General features: G+C 41.6%; 1 protein-coding gene and 1 pseudogene across 15 annotated transcripts in view; one reads left to right on the top strand and one right to left on the bottom strand.

The window, feature by feature from the left end:
• Positions 1-16,299, top strand: part of NCOR1 (nuclear receptor corepressor 1) — a 183,432-nt gene extending 167,133 nt beyond the window's left edge. For all 15 annotated transcript variants that reach the window (XM_063656590.1, XM_063656592.1, XM_063656586.1 and 12 more), the window contains 5 exons: positions 479-621; positions 7,087-7,140; positions 7,928-8,149; positions 12,703-12,882; positions 15,222-16,299. In XM_063656590.1, coding sequence (XP_063512660.1) covers positions 479-621; positions 7,087-7,140; positions 7,928-8,149; positions 12,703-12,882; positions 15,222-15,409 — 787 coding nt within the window. In that variant the 3' untranslated portion in view covers positions 15,410-16,299. The remainder of the gene's footprint in view (positions 1-478; positions 622-7,086; positions 7,141-7,927; positions 8,150-12,702; positions 12,883-15,221) is intronic.
• LOC134738736 (large ribosomal subunit protein P1-like) lies at positions 2,545-7,929 on the bottom strand (annotated as a pseudogene).
• Positions 16,300-16,682: the final 383 nt, after the last annotated feature.

Raw genomic sequence — 16,682 nt, 5'->3', positions numbered from 1 at the left:
TTCTTGCTATTTTATAGTCAAGCATGCTATTAGTACTTAAAACTAATTCTTAAACTACTTAAAACTAATTCTAGTGTACTTAAAACTAATTCTAGTAAAATAGTTCTCAGTTTAGGTGGTAACCATTAATATATCAGTGTTTGTGCTGTTAAGGAGAGAGCATCATGATAAGCTGTTTCTGAGTTTTCCTATTAATATTCATTTGCTGCTTCTTCATTCCTTCCTAAGAATTTCTGCTCTAGATTATCTCCATTCTAATTCTAATTTTATGATTTCATTTTGAGAGCTAAATCATTTGTCCTCAAATGATGTACTAAGTGGTTTATGATTACATACTGTTTCTTAGGGCTGTAACCACAAACACGGAATGAGGAGGCAGTAGTTTTCTAAGTACTCTCTGACTGTTGTTATCATCGATAGGAATGTCCCCTGGATTAGAAGTACGTGGTTGTAATATACTTAACTTTGGCCCTAACAGGAATGATGCCCGCTCACCAGGGAGTATAAGCTACTTGCCTTCATTCTTCACCAAGCTTGAAAATACATCACCCATGGTTAAATCAAAGAAGCAGGAGATTTTTCGTAAGTTGAACTCCTCTGGTGGAGGTGACTCTGATATGGGTAAGTGGGATTTCTTTCATGAACCCCAAATAAAACATGCATTAATAATGATATCTCCAGTGTTGCCTCTCCTATAATGCTTGAGTTTGAAGGCTCTTTACAGGACATCTATCCAACACATCTGATCCTAGAGTTCCTTCTCAAGTGTCTGCCAGCCCATGAAGAGTTCTAATTAGGAAGCAGGAGTTCGCTCCTTTCTGAAGCTGTGCCATTTCTCTTTGAAGAAATGCTGTGTCTAGGTTACTTTTCTTTATGTAGGACTGGATTAACTCTCCATAGTTTATTTTTCTTTCTCCCCTACCCATCAGTCTTCCTTTTGTCCATTTGGGCCTATCCCCACATAACATCTCCTCAGATATTTGAAGATGGGTCTTTCAGGAGTCCTCTCAATCAGTGTCCCCAGTTTCATCAGCTGTGGGTCACATGTCCTCATTCTTAGTACCCCTACCATCTCAATTATTCTCCACCAAAAACATTTAGCCTAGCCTTTCACTAGGTTTCGAGTAATACAAAATAGAGTAGTGTAATATGATCTATACTAAATTCATCATTTTTAAAGTAGCCTAAGACTATTAGCTGTTTTGTTGGCAGCCTGTACACTGTTAACTTATGAAGTGCACTGTTAAGTACTTAGTATGAATGTTGATGTCAAGGTCTTGGGCTACTTTTAATTTACGCCTTGCCCTTGCTCTACTTTTACAGTAACTAGCTCCAAGTATAAGTCCAAGTCCGTCTGTGCTTGCTGCAGTCCAACTACTTTTTCTACCCTACCAGTGTCTTTGTGGACTTGAGTTGATTCATTCACTATTCATATGCAACTCTGATAAACTTACAGTGTAAAAATAAAGCATTGGCCAGGCACGGTGACTCACACCTGGAATCTCAACACTTTGGGAGGCCAAGGCGGGAGGATTGATTGGGCCCAGGAGTTCGAGATTAGCCTGGACAACACAGGGAGAACCCGTCTCTACAAAATATAAAAAATTAGCTGGGTGCGGTGGTATACATCCCTGTAGTCCCATTTACATGGGAAGCTGAGGTGGGAGGATCGCTTGAGCCTGGGAAGTTGAGGCTACATTGAGCTACAATTGCGTCACTGCACTCTAGCCTAAGCCAAAGTGAGATGTCTCAAGAAAAAAAAAATTTTTTTTAAATTGTCTGGGTGTGGTGGCTCACGCCTGTAATCCCAGCACTTTGCAAGGCCAAGACGGGTAGATCACCTGAGATCAAGAGTTTGAGGCCAGCCTGGGCAACATGGTGAAACCCTGTCTCTACTAAAAATATAAACAGCTGGTCATGGTGGCGTGCGTCTGTAATCCCAGCTACTCGGGAGGCTGAAGCATGAGAATCATTTGAACCTGGGAGGCAGAGGTTGCAGTGAGCCAAGATTGTGCCACTGCACTCCAGCCTGGGCAACAAAGTGAGTCTCTGTCTCAAAAAATAATAAATAAATAAAATAAAAATATAAAATCAGTAATAATGGTAGCAAAAGGTTATCTAGCACGTACTATGTGGTAGGCTCTATTCTAAGCATGTGTAGATATAATCTCATTTAATCCTCACAACAACCCTACATATTACAATTATCTCCATTTTGTAGATGAGGAAACAGACTCAGGTTTAAGAGTTGGCACAGGTTACATATCTAGTAAGTAATGAGGCTGCAGTTCAAACCCAGGCATTCCAACTCCAGAGTCCATGTTGCTAATGATGGACCAACTGGCTTCTAACAGTTCCATACTCGTAGCATCTTAGCCAGATTGTTGGTAAATACTCTAGCTAATGTTCTGTGGCAGAACCTTTCCTTTGGGTTGATATGCAAGTATTAATCAGAACCTCCTCATGCTCTCTCAGCACTCACTTGTACTATCCCCCCGGTCTTATCAGTCTTTTCCTCAGTCCCCTTGATAGAGAGACTTTGGGTATACCATAGTCTGGTTTATTCTTTTTTTTTTTCTTAAGTTCATCTTTGCATTGAACACATTATAAGAGATTTAGTCAAAACAACCAAAGCCCATGTCATCATTAGCCTCCTCAGATTCTTCTTTCGTTGCTTCCACTTTCTTCTCCTCAGCTGGAGCAGCAACAGTAGAGTGGCCAGGATCCCACTGGTGCAGCACCAGCTGCTGGAGCAGGTCCACCAGCCCCTACATTGTAGATGAGGCTCCCAATGTTGACATTGGCCAGGGCCATTGCAAACAAGCTAGACCAAAAAGGTTCAACATTTACACCAGCTCCTTTAATGAGGGCATTGATCTTATCCTCCGTGATAGTCACCTCATTGTCATGCAGAGTGAAGGCTGAGTAGATGCAGGCGAGCTCGGAGACAGAGGCCATGGTGTGGGCAAGTGTGGGGCTGGTGCTGCCGGACGTGGTGGTAGTTGCCGGATGAAGTGAGGGCTTCACCCCAACGTGGCCTTAGCTTCCTTGGAAGGACCAAGCACTGTGGTGGCAGCTGAGGAAAGGACGATCTGCTTTATTTCTGTGATCTACCATCTACTAGTCTCCTGATCCTGTCAAAAGAAAGGAAAGTGGGGGCCTTGCACTGTGAACTGCCTGGTGGATGTGTGTTTAGATCTGTGTCACTCTTGTGATTGATAAACGTTGAACATCAAGGAGAAAAGGATGAGCCAGTGTCACTACTGTTTCTGAACTTGTCCTCGCTCTTAATTAGTAGGTTCTGTTTAGGTGGCAACAAGATAATCTAAAAGACAAATATTTTAGAATGCAGACCAGAATTGTTATCAGGCTTACAGATAGCCTTTCTGTTTTTTTTTTTTTTTTTTTGAGATGGAGTCTTACTCTGTGGCCCAGGCTGGAATGCAGTGGCGCGATCTCGGCTCACCGCAACCTCCGCCTCCCGGGTTCAAGTGTTTCTCCTGGGCCAGCCTCCTGAGTAGCTGGGATTACAGGCACCCGCCACCATATCTGGCTAATTTTGTATTTTTAGTACAGACGGGGTTTCTCCATGTTGGCCAGGCTGGTCTTGAACTCCTGACCTCAGGTGATCCGCCCACCTCAGCCTCCCAAAGTGTTGGGATTACAGGTGTGAGCCACTGTATCCGGCCACCTTTCTTTTCAAAAAATATTGTTATTACTATTTTCTGTCTCCAGTTTTCAACAGTTTAATCTATTATTTACGGCTCCTCAAGTGTCACCAACAAAAATATACTCTCGTTTTCAATTTCTCTCGGCACTCAGAGATGAATCTGTGTGAGCACGGAGAGCTAGAGATCTCAGAGCAGCCAGGAACTGAGATGCAAATCATTTCACCTTTGTGTGGTCTGCTCTTATTCTCTAGTCTTTGTCTTACCCTTAAAGTGGGAAACTCTGACAGGGAAATGCCATGTTTGAACTGAAGAAGCCTACTTTATAGTTTTTCCTCTCTTGCCTAATGTTTTGAGTAGCGTACTATGTTGGGTGTTTTAGTATGCCAGATGGTCTCTACTCTCTGAAGCTGTATGATGAAACAAGTACCTAACTTTAACAGGAGATAATTAATGTTTTAAGGGAAGTACTAACAGAATTGCTTTAGAGTCTGGGATTTTTTTTAATTACAAGAACTATTCTTCATGGTGGAAAGGAGAATTTATATTAAAGAACCAGTGGGCTCCTGGGCCCACCATGGCACATTTAGCCTTCACTGGGAAGTAGAACTAAATGAAAACCATCAGCAGCCAACACAGCTTCACTTCACCTCATTGTATCTGAATCCAGTGTTCCCAAGGACATCAATGACTTTATTTTTTTTAAAACTGTAATGCTTTAAAACTTACTTTATTGGATCTCTTTGCAGCTTTTGACACAGTGAACCACTTTCCTTTCCTGAAATGCTTTCCTCTTGGCTTTCTGATGCCATGTTCTCCTGTTTCTTCTCTACTTCTCTGGCCACTTCTGTCTCCTTAGAAGCTCAGTCTTGCTTTGCCTGGCCCTTGATTGTTAGTTTTCCCCAGGGCTCACTTCTTAGCCCCTTTCTCCTCATGTCTTATAATCTGAGTCATCTCATCTACTCTGGGGATTTGAATGGTCGCTTGTATGCTGAAAACTCCCAAATTTGTATCTGTAGTCCAGCTTTTCCTACTAAGCTCTACTTACATATCTTTGCAGACCTCATTACTTCTTGACTAACTTACTGGCTCCTTAAATATCTAAAATTGAATTCATGTTCTACCTCCCCATACAAAAAGTTCCTCCTCCTTCCCTACCACAGTTAACAGTTACCTTTACTCTGGCCATTACTATCCTGGTCTCTGCCTCCTGATGGGAGTCAGCTCCTCCTGTCAAGTTGGCCTTCACAGTGGCTACCACATGTCTATCTTCCATTCTGCTAATTTCTGAGCAGTTACCACATTCTTGCTCAACAGTAGATACCAGTCACCTGGATTGCTTATTAAATAGTTGAATTATGGAGCCCCAGGAATGCAGAAAATTTACTAAGCTACTCAGGTGATTCTAATTTGTATGGCCTCAGCAAGTACCACACTGCATTGTAAGCTCCATTAGCAAAGGAAGGGGTATCCTGCAAGTGTAGTATCTAAGGATGATCATTGGTTAACTTATAGGAAATTGTCTTCATCTGACCATTTTTGATCAATAAGAAGGTAATCTTAACAATTCAGTCAAATAACTGCTCAATTAAATATCTGTCAAATGAATGAATGACTCCTATTCCACACACTTCATGATAACAAGGCTCCGCTGTTACAGGCTCAATTTATTTACCTTGTCACCTGGCCCATAAGTAAGAAGACTATCATCAATGGCTATTGTTTTCTAGTTCTTCTGAGGACTTTTCTCCTCTCTTTGTCAGTTTAAAGCCTCCCTAATCAACCAAGTTTGTTTCTAGGCACATGCACTCTTCCCTCTTCTCTCATGTGCTCAGCCCTTGGGTAAGAGTCCATCCTTCTGTGGTCTCATTAGAAATTTCACATTCTGGCCTGGCACGGTAGCTCACACCTGTAATCCCAGCACTTTGGGAGGCCGAGGCGGGCGGATCATGAGGTCAGGAGATCAAGACCATCGTGGCTAACACGGTGAAATCCCATCTCTACTAAAAATGTAAAAAATTAGCCAGGCATGGTGGTGGGCGCCTGTAGTCCCAGCTACTCGGGAGGCTGAGGCAGGAGAATGGCATGAACCCGGGAGGCGAAGCTTGCAGTGAGCCAAGATCGTGCCGCTGCACTCCAGCCTGGGCAGCAGAGTGAGACTCCGTCTTAAAAATAAATAAATAAATAAATTTCGCATTCTGGCTGAGCGCAGTGGCCCATGCCTGTAATCCCAGCATTTTAGGAGGCTGAGGTGGGTAGATCACCTGAGGTCAGGAGTTTAAGACCAGCCTGGCCAAAATGGTGAAACTCCGTCTCTACTAAAAATACAAAAATTAGCTGGGCATGGTGGCGGCGGGCCTATAATCCCAGCTGCTCGGGAGGCTGAGGCAGGAGAATTGCTTGAACCCAGGAGGCAGAGGTTGCAGTGAGCCTAGATCACGCCATTGCACTCCAGCCTGGGTGACAAGAATAAAACACCATCTCAAAGAAAAAAAAAAAAAAAAAAGAACTTTCACATTCTTTGGGACACATCATTTGGCCACCCACTTGCTTTCTGCATTTTTTTCTCTTTAAAATTCTTAGCGTCAAGTTGGGAATGACGGAAACACCAATTTATGTCCCAAATTCTTCCCCTTTCTGGCACACTGCTTTATTATAGGCGGTTCCCAGGTCTTATGCTGTTATTCAAACTGCAGATTACAAGTTGCACAGTCAACAGGAATGAAAAGGATCAACAGAGTCTTTTCTTTTTTCCAGCAAATATCCTGAGTTTCCAGTTAGCCACACAGGGAAACACAGTCATTTTCATAGTATTCACTGCGGTGGCTTTCCTCTGGATCACATCCCAGGCTGCCTCAAACCTGTTGGTACTTGTGGCGGTCATCCCAGAGTCCAAGGTTTCTTCTTCGTCAGAAAGCCTTGGTTCCTGTTCTGAGAACAGCATTTTCCTATTTGTTTTTCTCCAGCAGTGCAAGGTTCCTTTCCCTTTTCTGGATTACACTGCTCCTTTATTTACTTTTTTTTTTTTTTTTTTTTTTTGTAAACAGATGGGAGAGTCTCACTGTGTTGCCCAGGCTGGCCTCAAATTCCTATGCTCAAGCAGTCCTACCACCTCAGCCTGCTGAGTAGCTGGGGGACTAGAAGTGTACCACTGCACACAGCTTATTGCTCTTCTTTTGATGTTCCTACCTTACCTATTTCCTGATTTCCTTTTAAAAATAGCCTGGGCAACAGAGTGAGACCCTGTCTCAAAAAAAAAAAGAGTACTTCCATTTTATCTTCACTTAATGGGTGAGAAATAAAGGTTGAGATCATGGAAAATAAAAAGATTAATTTTATTATAGGAATTTTTTGAGACTTTAGTTTGGTGTATATGATTATCACATCTTAATTAACTTGAATGTTTGCTTAAATATAGCAGCTGCTCAGCCAGGAACTGAGATCTTTAATCTGCCAGCAGTTACTACATCAGGTAAGATTGAAAAGACATTATTTACCAATACAAAATTGGCACAGCAGTAGTCAGTCCAACAAATATGTACTGAGTACCAACTGTATACCAGGGGAGTGACTGCTCTAATATGCAAAAAATGAATAATTTAGTGAAGGAAGGTTTACCCAGTAGCACAGAAAGGAACTGAGATCCAGTAAATACCTATTGAAAAGATAAATGAACAAAAAGAATGGAAATTATTAAAGAACACTGTCGAAACTAGGGGACTGAGAAAATTGTTGAGTAACTTTGATAGAAGTGTGGGTGACTGATTCACTTGGGAAACAAATTTCCTTAAGGAGTTATCTGTGGATTAAGATGGTCTCTGGGCTGGGTGCGGTGGCTCATGCCTGTAATCCCAGCACTTTGGGAGGCCAAGGCGGGCGGATCATCTGAGGTTGGGAGTTCGAGATCAGCCTGACCAATATGGTGAAACCCCATCTCCTAAAAATACAAAAAATTAGCCCGGCGTGGTGGTGGGTGCCTGTAGTCCCAGCTACTTGGGAGACTGAAGTAGGAGAATCCCTTGAATCTGGGAGGCGGAGGTTGCAGTGAGCCAAGATCGCGCCACTGCACTCCAGCCTGGGCGCGACAGAGAGAGACACTGTCTCCAAAAAAAAAAAAAGTCTCTGTGTGGTGGGTCCTGGTGTTGTTCTAGGTCACTTGCCAAGTGCTATGTATATTCAGTGGGCTGATGGGGCAGTGCATGTTTGTTTCCTGATTGGCCTTTCAGAAATAAGTGGAAATGTTTTTGATTCTCTTTCAGGCTCAGTTAGCTCTAGAGGCCATTCTTTTGCTGATCCTGCCAGTAATCTTGGGCTGGAAGACATTATCAGGAAGGCTCTCATGGGAAGCTTTGATGACAAAGTTGAGGATCATGGAGTTGTCATGTCCCAGCCTATGGGAGTAGTGCCTAGTACTGCCAACACCTCAGTTGTGACCAGTGGTGAGACACGGAGAGAGGAAGGGGACCCATCACCTCATTCAGGTACAGCTTTCATTTTAGTGCTTTTCTGCTGCTTTTCCCCAAAAAAGCCAGTCTATTTCCCAAATTCTGATGCATCACTAAGACATTTCATTTATGTCTTTATGTGCTCAGAGTCACCTCTTAGGGTTTCAGTTACTTTAAAAAGGTTATTAAAACCCTACCCAGACATTGTAATATGAACAGAAATAAAATGGAAGAAAATTTTTACCCAAAGTGTCACCCTCCTGGGATGTCCATTTTTTATTTGTTTGCACCTAGTCCTCATCTATACATACTACATTGTAATTGTAACACAAATATAATGTTTTTGAATAAAAGTGATTTAACTGTAAAAATTAGGCTCAGTATAAAAGAAACATAAGCCAGCCGGGCGCGGTGGTTCACGCCTGTAATCCCAGCACTTTGGGGGGCCGAGGCGGGTGGATCACAAGGTCAAGAGATCGAGACCATCCTGGCCAACATGGTGAAACCCCATACAAAAATTAGCTGGGCATGATGGCATGTGCCTGTAATCCCAGGTACTCAGGAGGCTGAGGCAGGAGAATTGCTTGAACCCGAGGGAGGTTGCTGTGAGCTGAGATCACGCCACTGCACTCGAGCCTGGCAACAGAGTGAGACTCCATCTCAAAATACACACACACACACACACACACACACTAATCGTAAGCCATACACACACACACACACACACACACACAAATCGTAAGCCATAAAAAAGAGTAGGAAAAAAGGTGTAATCATAGCACTTTGGGAGGGTAAGTTGGGTGGATCACTTGAGCTCAGGAGTTTGAGACCAGCCTGGGCAACATGGTGAAAACTCCGTCTCTACAAAAATTACAAAAATTAGCTGGGTGTGGTGGCTCACACTGTAGTCCCAGCTACTTGTGGGGGTCGAGGTGGGAAGATCACTTGAGCCCAGGAGGTGGAGGTTGCAAGTGAGCTGTGATTGCACCACCGCACTCCAGCCCAGGTGACAAAGTGAGACCCTGTCTCAAAAAAGGAAAAAAAAAAAAAGTAGGAAAAAAGGGAAGAAAAAGAAACAGTTCTTCAGATCACATCATCCAGAATGCTAATGCTTGTATCTGATAAGCATTGTTTCAGACATGTCTCTGGATAGCCAGATAAGAGTTGCTAGAATGAGATTTTATACATTCTATTAAAAACAAGCACACAAAAAAACCATAATAATCCTAAGCTTTAATCTTACAACCTTTTTCTTAATATTTTGAGAACTAATATCTCTTGTGCTTTTAAAAATTACTTGAAGTTTAGAAGTATTTCTGTTTTAGTTTAGATTTATTTTCCTGTTATCGTCAAGCAAAAGATCTCACTATGGTTAATAAAAAGATTAAAGAGATTAGAGGTCTTAAAAAAAAAAAACTATACATGTTAACTTTAAGACCTTATCAGTGTACTTCCTCCTCTGAAAAATGAGCATCATCTTCCCCTGTCTGTTCTTACCTTCCAATTTTTATTGGCTTTAAGTGTGTGTGTTTTAAGGTTATAAGACTGGTGACTTAGTCAATTACAATTGTACTGGTTGTATAGGAATTTGCGGAAGTGTGAAATTGTTTTGCTGGGGCTGAGGAAAAAATTTGCTGGTGACCTGGGCTCTGATCTCTTCTGAGCTCTTTTTGATGTTTTCTTTTAGAGCACTGTCAGAGGTGTCTCACTTCTGTGAACTTCTGCTGAGTTCATCAACTACACAGTCTGGAAAACTCGAAAGGGCTTCCAAAACTTGCTGAGCCTCTGCTCAAGTCCTGTAGTAGCATGAAGAAGCTTTGTTCTGCAGTTTTTCCTTTACATATTATTTCTTTGTGTGGTGTATTAACTCCAGTTGGGAAAGGGGGGTTGGTCATTAGTGAAGTATGATTTTTGTCACCCTGCCTTCTTTCTTTAGTAGTTTCTGTACTCTGAGGCCAGTAAAGAAAGCTTGATGTCCCAGAAATTTCAGTTCCTTAATTACCACATTTTAATGGCAGGAGGACGACCCTTGTTTTTTGTTTTGATTGTTACAAGTGAAATTCTGGCTTTCTTTTAAATGCAAGCATACCTCGTTTTATTGTGCTTTTTTTTTTTTTTTTAACTGAAGGTTTGTGGCAACCCTGTGTCAAGCAAGTCTATCAGCATTATTTTTCTAATAGCATGGGCTCTCCTTTGTGTCTGTGTCATATTTTGGTAATTCTCACAGTATTTCAAACTTGTTGATGATTATGATCTCTGTGATGGTGATGAGTGATCTTTGATATTACTATCGTAACTGGGGGCACCATGAGGAGCGCCTGTATAAGATGGCAAACTTAACCCATAAAGGTGGTGTGTGTCCTGCCTCCTCCACTGACTGGTTGTTCCCTGTCTCTCTCCTCCTCTGGCTTCCTTATTCCCTGACACACAACAGTATTCAAATTTGGCCAATTAACCGTACAGTGGCTTCTAAGTGTTCAAGTGAAAGGAAGAATCACAAGTCTGTCACTTGAAATGAAAAGTTAGAAATGATTAAGCTTAGTGAGAAAGGCATGTTGAAAGCCAAGACAGGCTGAAAGCTAGACCTCATGTGCCAAACAGTTAGCCAAATTGTGAATGCAAAGGAAAAGTTTTTGAAGGAAATTGGAAGTGCTATTCCAGTGAACACACAAATGGTAATAAAGCAAAACAGTGTTTCGTGACACACAGAAAGTTTTAGTGGTCTGGATAGAAGACCAAACCAGCCACAACATTCCCTTAAGCCAAAACCTAATCCTAATCCAAGCCCTAACTCTTCAATTCTCTGAAGGCTCAGAGGTGTGAGGAAGCCACAGACGAGAAGGCTGAAGCTAGCAGAGGCTGTTCAGAGGTTGAAGAAGCCATCTCTATAACATAAAAGTGCAAGGTGAGGGAGAAAGTGCTGATGAAGATGTTGCAGCAAGTTACTCAGAAGACCTAGCTAAGATCATTGATAAAGGTGACTACATTAAACAACAGATCTTCCATGTAGACAAAACAGCCTTCTACTGGAAGAGTCCAAAACTTCAAAAGACAGGCTGACTCTCTTGTTAGGGGCTAATGCAGGTGGTGACTTTAAGTTGAAGCCAGTGCTCCTTTACCATTCTGAAAATCCTAGGGCACTTAAGAATTATGCTTGGTCTACTCGCCTGTGCTCTAGAAATGGAACAAAGCCTTGATGACAGCATGTGTTTACAGAATGGCTTGCTGAATATTTTAAGCCCACTGTTCAGACCTACTGCTTAGAAAAAAAAAAAGATTTTCAATACTGCTCATTAACAATCCACTTAGTCACCCAAGAGCTCTGATGGAAAGGTTCAAGGAGATGAATGTTGTTTTCATGCCTGCTAACACAACATCCATTCTGCAGCCCATGGATCAAGGAATAATTTCTACTTTCAAGTCTTATTATTTAAGAAATACATTTCATAAGGCAATAGCTGCCATAGTGATTTCTCTGATGGATCTGAGCAAAGTAAACTGAAAACCTTCTGAAAAGGATTCACCATTTAAATGCTATTAACGACATTTGTAATTAATGGGAGGAGGTAAGAATATCAACATTAACAGGAGTTTGGAAAAAGATGATTCCAGCTCCCATGCATAACTTGGGAGGGGATCAAGACGTCAGTGGAGGGAGTCACTGCAGGTGTAGTAGAAATAACAAGAGAGGCCGGGTATGATGACTCATGCCTGTAATCCCAGCACTTTGGGTGGCTGAGGCAGTAGAATCACTTGAACCCAGGAGTTTGAGACCAACCTGGGCAACATGGTGAGACCCCATCTCTACAAAAATTTTAAAAAGTAGCCGGGTGTGGTGGTGTGCACCTGTGGTCCCAGCTACTTGGGTCTGAGGTGGGAGGATTGCTTGAGCCCAAGAAGTTGAGGCTTTAGTGAGCTGGTAAGCCGTGATTGCACCACTGCAGTGCAGCCTGGGCAGCAGAGGTGAGACCCTGCCTTAAAAAAGAAAAAAAAAGAAAGAACAAGAGAACTAGAACTAGTAGTGGAGCCTGAAGATGTAACTGAATTGCTGCAATCTCGTGATCAAACTTGAAATGGATGAGGAGTTGCTTCTTAGGGATGAGCAAAGAAAGTGGTTTCTTGAGATTGAATCTGCCCCTGAAGATGCTGTGAACATTGTTGAAATGACAACAAAGGATTTAGAATACTACATTACATAAACCCAGTTAATAAAGCAGGGTTTGAGGGATCACCTCCAATTCTGAAAGTTCTACTGTGGCTAAAATGCTATCATTGCATGCTACAAATAAATCTTTCATGAAAGGAAAAGAAATTGCCACAGCCATCCCAGCCTTTGGCAACCACCGTGCAGATTAGTCAGCAGCCATCAACATGGAAGCAAGACCATCCACCAGCAAAATAATTGTGACTTACTGAACCCTCAGTATCTCTGAGGTATGCTTGTAGTGTTTTATTTCATTGAGTACCAGGATCTGGATTCTTCATGTTACCATTCTGCTTTTTTTCATTTAGCAATATATAATCATTAGCATTTTGGTAATTTTTGAGAACTTAATATATTAATACTTTAACTTGAATTTCACTTTTAGGAGGAGTTTGCAAACCAAAGCTGATCAGCAAGTCAAACAGCAGGAAATCTAAATCTCCTATCCCTGGGCAAGGCTACTTAGGAACCGAACGGCCCTCTTCAGTCTCCTCTGTACATTCAGAAGGGGATTACCATAGGCAGACGCCAGGGTGGGCCTGGGAAGACAGGCCCTCTTCAACAGGTAAGGAGTCTGCTTTAACTTAGAAAATGAGACAAAGCAATAATATCAATGTCTTGGTTATTAGTTCTTCAAAATTCAGCAACTCTTCTAATTTGGAAACCTATATTCCCATTTCTGTATCATTAATATGTTCCACTTTCCAGAATAGAAATTTTTTTGAGGGGTCTTGTTCTGTCGCCCAGGCTGGAATGCAATGGCATGATCATGGCTCACTGCAGCCTCGACCTCTGAGGCTCAGGTGATCCTCTCACCTGAGCGACCCAAGTAGCTGGGACTACAGGTGTGCACGACCATGCCTGGCTAATTTTTTTCATTTTAATTTTAATTTTTATTTTTTGTAGGGACAAGGTCTCACTACGTTGCCCAGGCTGGTCTCGAACTCCTGAACTCATTCCTCCTGCCTTGGCCTCCCAAAGTGTTAGTATTACAGGCATCAACCAATGCACACGCCCAGAACAGAAGCTGAATGCACATATAACCTGAAACATTTTTAGAATGCAAAGCCTGATTACCATAAACAAAGGAAGAGCTATGAAAAAATAATCTCAACCATTCTCCTCACTTCTGTATTACACTGGTAGCGAACATTTACTATTTGCAAAGCAAATAAGGTGGTTTTAGTTCTTTTGAGAACTGTACCTGAATGTACCCATGCCACTTCTAAGAGAACTTCACCTTTCATATTGGTATTCTTAGAAAAAGTTCTTAGGGAAAGACTAAGAAATCAAAATTAGAAATGAGAAGACTAGTTTAAAAAGCCATCATCTAGCCGGGCACGGTGGCTCACGCCTGTTATCCCAGCATTTTGGGAGGCTGAGGCGGGCAGATCACTTGAGGTCAGAGGTGGGAGAATCACTTGAACCTGGGAGGCGGAAATTGCAGTGAGCTGAGATTGCGCCACTGCACTCCAGCCTGGGCAACAAAAAGAGACTCCATCTTAACAAAAACAAAAAAGCCGTCATCTCTGTACGTTCACTACATTTACACAAACTGATGAAAAACAATACTCCAGGATACTTATTATTTTCTATTTTGTGCCTATTTGTAAACTTAAAAAAAAGTATATAATAAAAGCAACAGACTTTTTAATTAAAACTGGGATATTATGAATTTTAGAGTTTCAGAGAATTATAAGCCATCTTTTCCTTAGGATTAAATACAAATATGTCACTGAAAAAATCTGAAATGTGCCCTTCCCCTTAAGATATATATAAATTATATCAGGCCTTTGCATTATAAAACTCACGTCACATGCAAAGTGGTTGTTTTGAGTTTGAAAGCTTACAGCCTAGACCAGTGGTTGCTGCTTCTCCAGTCTCTCTTAGGGAAGAATTAATTAGACCATACATGAGATTTATTATTTGATGAAATGGTTATGTTTTATGTTTTTGGGTTTTCTTTTTTTTTTTTTTTTTTTTTTTTTGGGAGACGGAGTTTCGTTCTTGTTGCCCAGGCTGGAGTGCAATGGTGCTATCTTGGCTCACTGCATCCTCCGCCTCCTGGGTTCAAGCGATTCTCCTGCCTCAGCCTCCCGACTAGCTGGCATTACAGGCATGCGCCACCACGCCCGGCTAATTTTGTAAGACGGGGTTTCTCCATGTTGGTCTGGCTGGTCTTGAACTCCCGACCTCAGGTGATCCGCCCACCTCAGCCTCGCAAAGTGCCGGGATTACAGGCGTGAGCCACTGCGCCCAGCCTGTTTTTGCGTTTTCTTAAGCTGTAGGAGGCTTTCTGGGTACAGTTAAACATCTAGAAACTGATGAAAGGTAGCAGTGTTCATTAATTACCACATTTCTCAATCTTGTATACTTTAAAATCTGCCCAGTGAGATTCAGCAGATGACTTGCATCCTGCTGCCCCTCAGTCTGCAGACATTCCTGGGTGCTGCCCCTCAGTCTGCAGACATTCCTGGGTACTTGTCCATTGTCATCTGAGAACTATACTCTTGCATTTCTCTTGAAGAGTTAAGAAAGCTCTTGCTATAAACTGACTCTGTTTCAATTAGAGCTTAATACTCAGTGGTTCAACTTAGATTCTCCATGGAAACATCTGATACAGACTTAACTAAAAATCTAGCCTGGGCTTTCTCTTCTGGGCTCAGCAGCCCTCATATGCTACTCATGTTACTCTTCTTTTTTGGATCTGCACTGACTGCTACATATCATTGGCTAGGATTTAAGTGGTGAGACTTTGGCCCTTCCATGTTGTATTCATTTTGCTTTCATGGTGCCACATGACCATTTTAGAATAATCCTATTCTACTCCATCCTACAAAAGTTGGATTGGACGAAATAGCAGTTATGTTCATGACAATGAAAACCTAATTTTTCTTTTGTCAGGCTCAACTCAGTTTCCTTATAACCCTCTGACTATGCGGATGCTCAGCAGTACTCCACCAACACCGATTGCATGTGCTCCCTCTGCTGTGAACCAAGCAGCTCCTCACCAACAGAACAGGATCTGGGAGCGAGAGCCTGCCCCACTGCTCTCAGCACAGTACGAGACCCTGTCGGATAGTGATGACTGAACTGCACAAAGTGAGGGGAACAGGGTGCAGGAGAGGGATCTCTAGTTTTTGTGGTTTAATTTTTAGTAGCAGGTCAAAAACCTGCACTCCTATGACTTATTCCCTGAGACTTTTCAGGAGAGCCAGCTCACAGATGATGAAGAAATGATGGAAATTCATTTGGAGAGTCAAATGGGAAAAAAACAAACAAAAAACTGCCTTTGATACAGGCAATTCAGTGGACTATAATAATAGTGGAGGGTTGAGATGTAGAGTTTTTAAAAAGTGGACAGTTGCTGTTCTTACATCTGTTTGTAAAGAAAACCATAATGTCTTTAAATCACTCTTCTGTAAATAGATGACCTTTTTGCAGTGTATATCCCCTTGCTGTAGTATCTGGTGTACTTATGTTCAAATCAGCGCATCAAATTTGGGGGTGATTTTTAAAAATCTTTTTGTCTTTTTAACCCTAGCCTTCTAAACAACCTCATACAGCCCAGTTACATAATGTTGGCTGTCACGGGCATTGTACTTTTATCTGATTTTGTTTCCTCTAAATTCAGCTTTCCAGTGATGTTTAAAATCTTGTGAAAATGTTTAGATTTTTAACACAGACCCTGTCATAAAATCTGTACATTAGGGTCAAAAGGTAAAAGTAACAAATTCTGCCATATTGTAAATTTCCAGTGCAGGCTTTAATTTTTTTTTTTTCCATTAGTAGCACTGAAAAAATATTACTGCATGGGTATGTTCTAGTTCAGTTTATAAAGTTTTAAAGGCTTATTTGAGGCATACCTCACTGTTATGCACACTGGTAATTTAACCATGCCCCTAAGTATTCCTTTTCTCCTGCATTTGATGCAGCCCAACAAAGCTTTTGTTTTGAAATAAATTTGACTACCCTGTCCATAGCTACAGTAGATTATTTGTGGTTTAAGGCTCCTGGTGTCTCAGGTTCCAAAGGAAAAGCTTACATATTTTTCCCTTAGTTTGAATATATGATTGGTTGGGTTAAAAGATAATGATCTGTGTAGTATTTAGATAAGCTTTGTGTTGCATCCTGAAAAACTCATGGTGAACACAGTCCTTTTCCCCATCACTATGGACCAGCATTTACTCTCACTTTGCTCCCTTGGGACAAGAGTTTACTGTTAAATGTTTTCATTTCACAGATTCTCAAGGTGCAAATAATTTAAAAGACTGAATTCTAAACTAATTATGGTACTAGAGGGCCAGTTTTATCTTTCATTAAGAATTGCTTGCTGAATTTTAAAGTTTTTTTCATACAATTTAT

The sequence above is a fragment of the Pongo pygmaeus genome, chromosome 19, assembly GCF_028885625.2.
Source record: "Pongo pygmaeus isolate AG05252 chromosome 19, NHGRI_mPonPyg2-v2.0_pri, whole genome shotgun sequence".
In the NCBI taxonomy this organism is placed as follows: Eukaryota; Metazoa; Chordata; class Mammalia; order Primates; family Hominidae; genus Pongo; species Pongo pygmaeus.
The sequence above is the reverse complement of the archived record's forward strand: the minus strand, read 5'-3'. Positions and strand labels throughout refer to the sequence as shown.